The sequence below is a fragment of the Gekko japonicus genome, unplaced genomic scaffold (genome assembly GCF_001447785.1).
Source record: "Gekko japonicus isolate JY-2015 unplaced genomic scaffold, Gekko_japonicus_V1.1 scaffold1374, whole genome shotgun sequence".
Lineage (NCBI taxonomy): Eukaryota > Metazoa > Chordata > Lepidosauria > Squamata > Gekkonidae > Gekko > Gekko japonicus.
In genome coordinates this window covers 338839-352405 of record NW_015164711.1, presented here as the reverse complement: position 1 = coordinate 352405, position 13567 = coordinate 338839, and the positions used below count along the sequence as shown (strand labels likewise).

Sequence of the window (13567 nt, the reverse complement as noted above, 5' to 3'; positions counted from 1 at the left end):
AAATCTGTTGCTTAAAGCTACAGGCGCTCCTTTTATCATTTTCAGATGTTTTAAAGTCCCCAATGAAGGTTTTTTTTAGATTTCACATTTCTCTGCCAATCTAGGGCTCTTTTCAAGTTTGTAGAAAGATCTGTCTGGCCTATTCACAGCTTCAGTCACTGGATTTAAGTATCCAAAGATTGGCCAACTTGGCTATTAGAATATAAGATTGCATGACTTCCACCTTTTTGCTTCTTGTTGCTGGCATGACACGTTTTGATATCAATGGACCATAAAACACTGTGTTGCAGGAATGTGGCTGAAATGTATCCTTTTGCTTCTGACACTCCTGCATTTCCCACAATTGGCACCAAGAGATTAAAATACTTTTTTTAAAAAATGTGCACAAAAATTAGTGAGATTTCCTGTTCTACAAGTGTTGAACTTGCATTAGCTCTCAAGAATGATCCTCCACTGAGGTCACATGTCATTTTACTCCTGAAGCAGATTTAACTGACAAACTGAATGAACTGATATTTCCTTTCACAAGACTTCCTGGGAACTGGGGACTAATATGTGACTAGCCTCATAATTGTTTAGATGACACTTGGAAAGCATCCCACTTACACTTGTAGTGCATACTAGCAACTGCAAAATATTGCCATGGGCCACAGCAAATCATTTCCCCCTTGTTATTTTAAATGCATACATAGATCAGTGACCTTACAGAACTAGTCAATTAGAACAGTATCTGTGAATCTTTTAACACATATCAAGAAATCCTCTCCAGACAAGGTACATCTTTGCAAATAACCACTTCAAATACAGATTCTTGATCTTTAGCTTTTATTAATTGTCACTTAAATTGGTAACCTCATCTTTAAAGCAAAAGTTATATCAAAATGATGTTTCCAATACAAATATCTTTAGAAGCTGTAACAGAAATATCACTTCAGTTTATCTATAAAACTTTTACATACAAAACATTTTACCATTATATTGAAAATGCGTAGGTCAAAAACAACTCTTACAAAACAAAGCAGAAGGAGTGAAACATTTTGCACCATCAAATCAGCCATGGGCTCTAAGTCTTCATTCCTGGAGTATCCTTGGTCAAAGCTTCAGTCAGTAATCTGAAACACTTGGCATTCAAGCAACCCTGAGCACACAGTGCAAGAGCACAAAATAGTCATACATAATAACCCATTGGCTACATTTTGAAGGGAAATAAGCTCAATTGGTATTTGTGTCAGCCGAAAGTTCCTTTGAAAGAGAAAACAAATGTTATTTTTCTCAGACTTCCACGCAAGAGAGGTAGTCCAAGGGGAGGGGGTGGAGACAAGGAAAAATATCTTCATGCTATGTAGCTTCCCGAGCCCAGGTAAGGAGAACAGTCTTTATTGTTGGATCATAATCAAGCCCGTAGGCAACCCGGCTGAGGAACACCTTTAAATCTCCGTGTAAAGAGCAGAGCGACAGAAAAGGGGAAACGTCCTTCCGCCTCAGTCCTAAAGTGCAGTTAACTGAATCAAGGAGGACACGATCCAGACCAAAACATTTGTAAACGAGGGGCTGATATCTGCCTCTCTTTGTCCGCCTCCACACCAGAGGGAGTTTGTCCAAGTCTTTGCCCCCCCCCCCCCCCAAAAAAAAACAAAATCCGTAGAGGAAACAGGCTTATTTATTCGTGGCTCCTTCTCGGGAAACGCCTCCCTCAGTATCTGGCCAGAGGGAAGCGGCTCATCCTCACGACGGGTGCCAGATCGACTCGCAGGATGCGCTGCGCCCTGCGCCTGTTGGCTTCCAGGCTGCGCCGGTTCCACACGTTCCCTCGGACTTTGATGGTGGGGAAAGCGGCGAGGCGAGGGGCGGCCGCTCTCCAGCTCTCCTCAGGGAACCTGCCCTGAGGAGGAGCCCAAGGAAGGGCGGAGAGAGACGAGGGCAACGAGGCAGGGGGCGCCCGCGTCCCCTCCAGTTCGGTTCGGGGCTGCTGCCGCTGCGGGAACCGGGGTAGGCAACTTCGCACGGCGTAGTCTGAGGAGGAGGAGGACGAGCAGCAGGCACCGCCGCCTCTTGAACGCAGCGCTTCTTCGGCGCCCTCTTTGCGCCGCCGCCGCCTCCTCCTCGGGCAGCTGCAGCTACTCGCAGCCGCCTCCCCCTGGCGGCGGCTCTCCTCCACGGCCGGCACTTTCTACGCGCCGTCGCCAAGCCTCGGGGTATGTCCGGCACCACGGCCCGGCAGGAGGCGTATCCATAGACGTCCTTGCTGCGGAGGATGACGGGCGAGAATTGGTGCTTGAGGCTGCACAGGAAGTTCCACAGCTCGGTGTCGGAGCTCATGAACTCCGTCGACTTGGGCACCAGAAGCTTGAAGGCGTCGCCCAGCGCTTTCGTGCCGCCGCCCGAAAACAGCACCTGCGAACGGGTATGGACCACTTTTTCCGCCGCCTCGCAGCCCACCGGCGCCAATCCCGCCTTGGCGGCGGCTGAAGGGGCCGCCTCAGCTCCCTGGCTGCTGCTCGTGGTGGTGGTGGTGGTGGAGGCGGCTCCTCCTGGCTTCATTCTCCTCACGCCGTGGCGGGGCCTCTCGCTTACTCTCTCCAGCGCCGCCGCCTGCCGTCAAGCGGCTACTGCGGCTGACTGGACCTTGAGGGTAGATAAGCCGCGGTTGCTTTTCTGCTCTGTCTCCTACCGCTGAGGGGCCCCCCCCCCTTTTTTTAAAGGTTACGTAGAAAACAGCACTTTTTTTTCTTTGCCCTCCTTAACTTCTTTCCCTTCAACAGGGCGGAGGACACGATCGATATCCCGCCGCCACCGCCTACTCCCGGGCGGCCGGCACAAAATGGAGCCCTTTTTAAAGCCCCGAGGTGGAAGGCGACATTTTCCACGCCCTCTTAGACCCTTTGGTTTTTTAATTGGCCCGTTTGAATTGCATCATTCAAATGAAGCCCTGCCCCACACAGAGCTTACTACCTCCCATTATGTCCACCATGGAGACCACTGGAAGTTTGTTTCTTGAAGAGGGAATTAGAGTGCACTCCTCTACAGAGTTACTCCATTCTAAGCCTATGGTGTTTGATAGACTTTGACTGGAATAATTATGTATGCCTGCTCTGTTATAGTATCAGATGGTCTTGTGAGTTACATAGAACACCCCAGGGTGCTAAATACTCTCAGATTACATGGGTGTCAGTGGGAGTTGCTTCCAGATAAAAGGTTTACAGCGAAGTTCTTTGGCTAAACACACCCAAATTGGTCTAAAATAGTCTTGTAGATCAGGATTCTTCTCGGTTCCAAAAACTTAAGAAAATTAGGCTATTTTGCAAAAATTGTTATCCATTTGTAAGATTGGATTCCTGTTTGCTCTTATTTTGAATAAAATTCCACCAAATTCAGTAGGACACACTGCTTCGTTGTGATCTTAAGCATGTTTCTAGTTCTTTGGAAACTGTGCGTATTAAGTGCCATCAAGTCACTTCCAATTTAGGGCAACTCTATGAATTAAGGACCTCCTAAACAACTTATTGTTGAGAGCCTTGCTTACGTTAGTTATTAGTAAGTATGGGTACAATCCTATGTATACCAATTTGGAAGTAAGCACAATGGAAAATAGTGGGGCTGACTTTTGAGTAGACATGTTTGGGATTACGCTGCATATTTAAGATTCAAGCCTCAGTTGTGTTCTGCAAGATGGCCCAATCCTACTAAATTTTACTTGAAAGTTTGAGTTCAATAGAGTTTTATCTATCACAGCTTTTAACCCAACCTTCCTTGAAGGATCTCTGGGTCACATGCCTGGTTCACTGGTTTTCCATTTTATCCTTACAGCGACCTTGTGAGGTAGGCTAAACCAAGAGAGTGACTGGCCTCGTAACCTAGTCATCTTCATTTGCAAAATGGGAATATGAATTCAGGTCTCCTCAATCCAGTGCTCTGACCACTGTACGACACTGTCCCAATCCTCAAAGACTGCAATCCTATACATACTTGGGAGCAAGCCTTATTGAACTTAGTGGACTGTGAAGCCAAATCCTATTCTTGTTTATTTGGAAATGTCCCATTGGGTTCAATCAGGCTTAATCCCAAGTAAATTGCATAGCATTACAGCCTAAAAAAAATAAATCATAGGCCCTGGTCACACGGGCCGGATATCGTGCGGGTGTGTGTGTGGCTAATTGCCCTGGCGCAGTTTGAGCCGCGATTACGCGATCAGACATGCCGGCGGCACACCACGGGTCCTTCCCTTGGCGCCGGCGGGTAAATGAGGGACCGGAGGGGAATGCCGCGCACCGGCGCGATCACACCACGGGAGTCTGGAGGCAGCCCATGGCAAACGTTTACTAGTACTTTGGAGGTATGACTTTTTAAAAGCGCATTGTTGACGGTAAGCCACAGGTGCGCTCCACTTCCCAGATGTTGGGGTTTGATCGCGCCCGGATAATCTGCCCACCATCCGTGCCTCTCCTGCGGCAACTTTGCCGTGTGACCGGGGCCTTAGACATGCAAAGGATTTGGTTGCACATGTTTATAGAAATGTAGCCTGACTCCCATTGACTTGAGTTGGTCAGACTTGTAAGTAACTCGGTGTAGGGGTTTTTTGTTTATCACATTAATGGAATTAATGTGTTAGGTCTGAGGTAAAGATTAGAAATGCGATATAAAGAAAGGTATGACAGAGTACCTAATATATAGCAATGTTCATCTTGATTTTTATTTTATTTAAAAACTTATGATATTGCATAAGAGGGTTAAAGAGTAAAGATCTACTATAAATTTATATTGTTCCTACTATTATTTAAATTGTTGGAAAAACAGGGTATGAGTTAATACCTTAAAGGCTATATTAAGACTTATGTTAAATATAACATGTTGGGAATAATGTGTATTTACATAATATAGTATATATAAGTGTTCTGCATATCTCAAGGTGCATGTTCATGTTTATGGTCAATAAATTCAAGTGGTGTTATTTCATTATTTTGGTTAAACCATTTTGATCAAGTTTTAAAAGAATCTAAATGATTTATGAAACTCTAATTTTGCCAGTTAATATAATTTATTGACAAGGAGTAAAATAGATTTTTTTTATTGTTACAGATATTGACCATATTTTGTCACAATGGTTAGAAATACTGAAGAAATAAAGTAAAAAAGCTTTAATTCTATATATGGAGGAGAGGGGGACGGTTGGTGTTTTAACAAGTTTATCTATAGTTTAATAGTAAATACTCCCTTTGGTTAGGAAAGTTTCTAGCTAGGGTGCTGTTTAGAGGCTGCCCTAAAAGCCTGGGTGATTTTAAATCCGGCTTTCTAGATTCTAACCCTGTTTATACAGGGGAAATTGGGAAATATAGTGATGTTCTGTAGTTAAATTATATAGGGAATTTTTTTTTGGAAAGAGTAGTTTAGAAGTTACTTAGGAGGAAGGGAGGGGTTAGGGTAAGTGGTTATAGGTTGAAGCATTAATTGAAGTGTTGGTTGTTATTTGTTTTTGTGTTGTATAGAGCTGCAATTTAGAGTTTGATCTTAGAGTTGGTAGGGCCTACTTTAGCCACGGAGCTACATGACACAAAGGTTAGGATTAGCAACTTGGAACGCTAGAGGTCTTAATAATAAAATAAAATTGAAACATACAGCAAATTTTTGGACAAAAGAACATATAAACATTTGTTGTATACAAGAAACACATTTAAAAAAGCTAGATGGACCAATATTAAAAACCAAATGGTTTGCCCAACAATATCATGCTCCTGTATCCTCTAAATCCAGGGGTACAGCAATTTGGATTTCAAAGAATGTTCCCTTTCAATGCCAACAGATTAAAAAGGATCCTAGGGGATGTTACATTTTTGTAAAGGGGACTATAGAGGGCAACCCGTTGACAATAGCATCTGTGTATGCCCCAAATGAAGACCAGATAGTTTTTTTGAAAAATACTTTGCAACTGCTGTCAGATTTTAAGCAGTGAGAAATTTTAATTGGAGGAGGTTTTAATTATATCAGTGACCCGAATTGGGATAAAACTCATAAACCATTTAGCAAAAAGAAATGTTTTTAAAAAACTGAATTGGAAGATATTTTGAATTCTTATAATTTGTGTGACATTTGGAGAATTTGTAATCCTGATATAAAGCAATACACATATTTCTCCCCTAGACATGGTGTTTATACCCAAATAGATTACTTAGTAACTACTAAAACTTTTATTAATCAAGTCTTATCAGCAGATATTGGTACATGTACTATCTCTGACCATGCTTGGGTTTCATGTTCAGTTCAGATTACACAAAATAATGGAGGAGGTTTCAATTGGAGTTTAAATAAACTTTTATTACAAGATGAAGAAATTTGTAAAACATTAAGGTCATCTATTAAGGAATATTTCAGATTCAATTCCAATTGTGAAGCATCCCAATCTAATATTTGGGACGCTTTTAAAGCAGTAACAAGGGGACGCATGATAGCTTTATCTTCTTCCCTAAAGAAAGACAAAAAGTTATTGATGAACTACAAGCAAATATTAAGAAATTAGAACTGAAACATATGAAATATGGAGGTAAAAAGAATTTGAAAAAATTAAACCAAGAAAGAAAAAAATAGAATTATTGGAAATGTCAAAAGTGCAAAAACAACTAATGTTCTTAAAACAAAAATATTTAGTTAAGAATCCTAAATCAATAAAAATGCTCAAGTATAGGATAACCCAAAAGGCATCCTCTACTTTGATTCACGCAATAAAAATATAGATGGGACAATTCAGACAACATCAAAAAATATTAATACTGTTTTTTCATCATTTTACAAATAGTTATATACTTCTTCAAATCCAAAAATAGAGTCTATTCAAAGCTACTTTGAGTCTATAAAGTATCAAAACAAATTAACAAAATAACAAACAATATCTAGTCCAACAAATAACTTAAAGAAATTTCAGAAGCACTTGCAAAGATGAAAAATAATAAAACTCCAGGTTTAGATGGTATTCCTATTGAGTTTTATAAAAAAAAATTAAATCAGATCTAGAACAACATCTTTTAAAAATAACTAATGAAGTCCCAAAAACAGGTACAATGCCAAAATCTTGGGCTGAAGCTAGAGTAGTTGTTATACCTAAACCTGGAAAGGATAGATTGCTCCCTTCTTCATACAGACCAATTTCGATCTTAAACCATGATTTCAAAATTTTATCTACAATTCTGGCCAACCATTTAAACCAAATAATAAATCAATATATACATAAAGATCAAGCCGGCTTTATGCCCAAAAGAACAATAGCTGACAATATACGGAAAACAATATTATTGATTTTTGCAAAATTCATAACATACATTCGGCAATATTGTCAGTAGATACAGAAATTACTTGAATTTATAAACTTTGGTACTTCATTTCTCAGTGCCATTAAGGCAATTTATGAAGATCTAGTAGCTCAAATTTCAGTTAATAATTTTAGATCCGATACCATCCATTTATCTAGAGGTACCCGTCAAGGGTGTCCCCTATCCCCTATTTTGTTTGCACTCTCCCTTGAACCCTTGGCATATGCAGTTAGGAGTAACCAAGAAATTAGAGGTATTGAAATAAAGAAGGAAAATTGTAAATTAAGCCTGTATGTGGATGACACTATATTTTACCTAAAGGATCCTAAATATTCTATTAAACCTTTATTAAGACTTATTGAACACTTTAGTATAGTATCTGGTTTTAAGATCAATTATGATAAATCAGATTTATATCCTATTCAGATTACACATAATGAAAAATTGGAATTGAGCTCTGAATATTCTTTTAAATGGGTAACTAAATCATTGAAACATCTGGGAGTCAATATTCCTCTGGATTTGGCGGAACTTAATAAGTCAAATTATTACCCATTAATTAGAGAAACTAAGAAAACTTTGCAGAATTGGCAGAAATTAAAATTTAATTTAATGGAAAAATAGATCTTTTAAAATCTATTCTGCTACCCAAATTTTTGTTCTTTTTTAAAAATCTACCCACAATAATACCCAATAAAGATTTTAAAGAATGGAAATCGACTATTATTAAATTTCTATGGGGCTGCAAGAAATCTCGAATAAAATATACAAATTTATTTAAACCTATAAAAAAGGAGGACTTGAGTTACCTTCCCTAGAAATGTATTATATAGCAGCTCAGTTAAAAACAATATTCTATTATGCAGACCCACAATGTGATAAAACTTGGGTAAAAATAGAAGCAGGGAATCTTGGTTCAGACTTATTACATGAAGCAATCTGGAATAACCCAACTAATAGGAACCAAACATTAGGGTCGAACAAATTTTTAAAATTCACTTTGCAGATATGAGACAAGCACAGAAATATAGTTGCACCAGGATGTTCTCCCATCATGGCTTTTTTGGGCCAGCAATGGTTTAAACCTGGTAGAGAAATGAATCAATATCTGGAATTTAGACGGAAAAATATATTTAGAATTAAAGAACTTATTTTTAATAATAAACTGCAGACACAAGCTGAATTAGAACATAAATATGGAATTGAACTACATTGGTTTCAATATCATCAAATAAAACATATGTTTGATGGCATAATTAAAGATATTAACATAGACAGACCTTTAACCCGTTTTGAAAAAAATTATGGAAATCCACAAATGGTTCTAAAGGTATTATTTCAATTATTTATAATTTGTTAAATTATAAAATATGGAATCAGGTAACTTCCATTCAAAAGACTTGGGAAAGTGATACCCCTTTTAATGAAAGCCAGTGGGATGTTATCTGGAGCTTTTTTCCTTTCACTACCAACAACATAATTGTCAGACTACAAACTTTTAAAATATACACTAGATGGTATTTGACATTTAGCCATTTGTTTCTATGTAAATTTAAAGCCAACCCCTCCTATTGGAAGGGGTGTGGTCAGAAAGGTGACTTTATACATTGTTGGTGGGCATGCCCGAAAGTTAATACCTATTGGGAAAGGGTAATTCAGGAAATCTACAAAATTACAAGACTTAAGATTCCTAATTCCCCTGAGTCCATTTGTTGTTGTTGTTCAGTGGCACAGTCGAGTCCGACTCTTTGCGACCCCATGGACCAGCTCCCTCCAGGCCTTCCGGTCTTCCGCCATTCTCTGAAGTTTGCTCAACTTCATGTTCGTTGCATAGATGACACTGTCTAACCATCTCATCCTTTGCCGTCCCCGTCTTCTTTGACCTTCAATCTTTCCCAGCATCAGGGTCTTCTCCAGTGAGTGCTCCCTTCTCATTTGGTGGCCAAAGTATTTGAGCTTCAGTTTCATTATCTGGCCTTCCAGGGAACAGTCAGGGTTGATTTCTTTGAGGATTGACTGATTTGTTCTTCTTGCAGTCCAAGGGACTCTCAAGAGTCTCCTCCAGCACCATAGTTCAAAAGAATCTATTCTTCGGCGCTCGGCCTTCCTTATAGTCCAGCTCTCGCAGCCATACATGACTACTGGGAATACCATTGCTTTGACCATGCGGACTTTTGTTGGCAGGGTGATGTCTCTACTTTTTATCATGCTGTTTAGGTTCGCCATCGCTTTCCTCCCAAGGAGCAGGCGTCTTTTAATTTCATGGCTGCAGTCACAGTCTGCGGTGATCTGGGATCCCAGGAACGTGAAGTCTGTCACTACTTCCACGACTTCCCCTTCTATTTGCCAAGGAGTGATGGGGCCGGATGCCATGATCTTAGTTTTTTTGATGTTGAGCTTCAAGCCCACTTTTGCGCTCTCCTCTTTTACTCTGAGCAAGAGGTTCTTTAGATCCTCTTCACTTTCAGCCATTAGAGTGGTATCATCTGCATATCTGAGGTTGTTGATCTTTTCCCCAGCAATCTTAATTCCCGCTTGTGATTCATCCAGGCCAGCATTTCGCATGATGTACTCTGCATATATATTAAATAAGCAAGGTGACAGTATACATCCTTGTCGTACTCCTTTTCCTATGCGAAACCAATCAGTTGTTCCATATCCGGTTCTAACTGTCGCTTCTTGGCCCTTATACAGGTTTCTCAAGAGACATGTGAGGTGGTCTGGTACTCCCATCTCTTTAAGGACCTGCCATAGTTTGTTGTGATCCACACAGTCAAAGGCTTTAGCATAGTCAATGAAGCAGAAGTAGATATTTTTCTGGTACTCTCTTGCTTTCTCCATAATCCAGCGAATGTTGGCAATATGATCTCTCGTTCCTCTACCTCTTCGAAACCCAGCTTGTACTTCTGGTAGTTCTCTATCCACGTACTGTTGAAGCCTAGCTTGTAGGATCTTGAGCATGACCTTGCTAGCGTGTGATATGAGTGCAATTGTGCGATAGTTTGAGCATTCCTTGGCATTGCCCTTCTTTGGGATTGGAATGTATACTGACCTTTTCCAATCCTGTGGCCACTGTTGCGTTTTCCAAATTTGCTGGCAAATTGCGTGCAGCACTTTAACAGCATCATCATCTAAGACTTTGAATAGCTCAGCTGGAATACCATCACCTCCACTAGCTTTGTTGTTAGTAATGTTTTCTAAGGCCCATTTAACTTCACATTCCAGGATGTCTGGCTCAAGGTCAGTGATTATACCGTCGTGTTTGTCAAGGACATCGAGGTCTTTCTTGTATAGTTCTTCTGTGTATTCTTGCCATCTTTTCCTAATCTCTTCTGCTTCTGTTAGGTCCCTACCTGAGTCCATACTTTTAAACTATTGGCCCAATATAAAGTTAACTGAACAACAAAATGAAATGTTATCATTGATGTTATATATAGTAAAATCACTTTTGGCTCAAAGATGGAATACTTCTGGAGTTCCAGATATCAACCAATGGTATTCTAAGTTATGGGATGTAATAATTGCAGATAAGATAGCAACCCAGTTAAAAGTGGCTCAAGGTATGACTAAGAAGAATAACTTTCTAGAGAAATGGTTTGTGTATTTTGATTATATTTCATCGAATCAAAATTTAAAGACAGTATTACCCCGTAAATACAAAGACATAGTACTTTATTGATTTGTATGTAAAGATACTTGCTATGACATAAAATGTTAAGTTCTCATATAGTCCTGAAGGCTAAAGGTTAAGTTATGTAAGGATTGTAAGTTTTGTTAACGTTGTGTACAAATTTAATAAAATTTTATTTAAAAAAAAACAACTTAGGGATTGTTCCAAATGCAAATCTCCCAGCTGTATACCTCTATCAACTCATAGCTCCAAATTTGCATAGAGCCATATCCTTGGCTAGATTTAATGTTCTTCCTTCAGCTATCTTATCTGGCAGATTCCAAGTGAATCCCTGTCCTAGCAGGTGCTGTCCTTGTATGAAGGACTGTGTTGAAACTGTCGCCCATGTTCTCCAGTGCCCTCTCTATCTAGCGTCCCATCAGGATCTTCTATATCCCATATTAGCCCAACTTTTAGAGATCTCTGATGATTTTAAGGTTCTTTTTTGCTTGATAATCCAGATACAGAAATAACTGAAATAGTAACAAAGGCCCCGTTCACACGCCAAATTTGCCACAGGACAGCCATGAATGCTGGGTGGATTTTCAGGGCACGATCACACTGCAACATCTGGCAAGCATAGCGCACCCGTGGCGTGCTGCCAAAGCTGCACAGTTAAAAAGTATCTCAACAAATTTCTAGCAAATGGTTTGCCACGGGCTGCCGACGGAATCATTCTGTGTGGTTGCACCAGCATGTGGCTTTCCCCCCGGCTGTCCTCATTGACGCGCATGTGCTGATGGACGAAACCGCGGTGTGCCGCCGGCCCGCCGTTGTGTCTGATCGTGTTCTGGCGGGTCTAATTGCGCCGGCGCAAAGGGACATGCCTCCCCCCCGCGTTATCTGGCCCGTGTGACCGGGGCCAAAGTTTCTTTGCAGTGCCATGGTCACACATCCTGATAAGTGATACTATGAATTAGGTTTTATTATGCTGTTACTCTGTTTATTTAATCTGTAACTCTAATTTTACTCTGCACGGATTTTGTATTTAGATTATTGTATCTACATGTATATACCAATAAAGGCTTGTCTTTTGTGTGTGTGTGTGTGTGTGTGTGTGTGTAAGTGAAAGGAGTAGCCTACTATCAAAAAACCATCTAATCATTTAGTGAACCTGAGAAGTCATAGGAACAACTGTGAGCTGACTTTGGAGCCAGGCTTGGGACCTGAAGGGATATCTAAACTTGTTCCTGGCAAATGGCGAAATGGGTTTGCTTCTTTAATCTATGTAACTGTTTTTCCTTATAATTCTTGGCTGGATACAAATCCTTCAAAGGAGACCTCATGATCGCAACACCCAACCACTAAAGACAAGCAAATTGAAGACCTGTTTTGATGCAGACTGTCACATAGGAAAAAACAAACTAGTGGCCAAATTTCAGCAATACAGACAAAGAAATATATCCAGAATTCCCCTAGAGCTCAAAACTCTAAATCAGCAATATAAAAACCTTCTAGCAGAGAAAAAATGAAGAGCACAAAGAGGTTTCTGGACCAAGCCTTCAAATCAAGCAACCTGGCAATCTTTTGACACTTAATCAGAGCTGAGCTCCATACAACGCTTCCAAGAATAACTTGCAACATCTTTCCGCAGCTTTGGGAATCTCATTTCCACATGCTCTGTTTGACTGAATCAGACCTACACACTCCTCTGGAGTTTCAGCCACAAAACCTCCCAACATGGCCTCCAATAAATCAATCGAAAACCAGCAAAGTTCCTGTAAGTGACATGATAATTCCAGAGATGATAAAACAGAAAACTGATTAGTGGGCTCAAATGCTCGCCATATTATTTACCCACATCAATCAGTCAGCTTGCATTCCCTCAGACTGGGGCCTTGCAATTATCATCCCAACATACAAGAAAGGAGAAAAATGAAATCCTGCCTATTATTGACCAATTAGCCTCCTCAGTGTTGTTAGTAAATTATATTCAAGATATCTATTTTTATAATATTTTATTCTACCATTTAATACAAAATAAAAAGGGATAAATTGAAAGGTGAGAAGCATAAAATATTCAAGATATTTATATTGGAAACTTCTTGATTGGCTAAATCGGGAAAACATTGTGATGGACGAGCAAGCAAGTTTCAGAGCTGGCCACTTTACTATAGACCAGTGTCTGATTCTGCACCACCTAGTGGAGAAGTACATCTCTAAGCCAGATGGAGCACTCTAGAAATCGCATTCAGTGTGCTTTTCAATATAATCTCTTAGCAAAACCTATAAAAGCCATTATATTAAAGCATTGGCATTTACTTAGTGAGGTTCCGGGGTGCACCTTGACTCCTTTAATAGGTTTTAGAAAAAACAGAAATTTAGGAGATGTTTTGGTCCATTCTGATATGAGTAGACAACATAATACAGTTCCAGTCAGAGTGGAACACTTTACATGTGGGAAAAGTTGTAATGTTTGTTCACTATCAATTGAAGGTTCTGTTTTCCAGCATCCAACTAGTGTAGAGCAAGTGAAGATTAATCATTTCAGTAATTGTTATACCTCTAATGTGGTATATGCCTGTGTATGTGTATGCAAATTGGTCTACATAGGAATAAGTACAAGACCTATAAAAATTCGCATTCAGGAACATCTATC

At 40.0% G+C, this 13567-nt stretch overlaps 1 protein-coding gene across 1 annotated transcript; it reads right to left on the bottom strand.

Moving 5' to 3' along the window:
- Positions 1–1659: 1659 nt before the first annotated feature.
- CCDC71L (coiled-coil domain containing 71-like) lies at positions 1660–2723 on the bottom strand. Its single transcript, XM_015409545.1, has 2 exons — positions 1986–2723; positions 1660–1953 (listed from the first exon to the last, which is right to left on the bottom strand). Exons 1-2 carry the CDS (start codon positions 2539–2541, stop codon positions 1694–1696), a joined length of 816 nt encoding a protein of 271 aa, XP_015265031.1. The 5' UTR covers positions 2542–2723; the 3' UTR covers positions 1660–1693.
- Positions 2724–13567: the final 10844 nt, after the last annotated feature.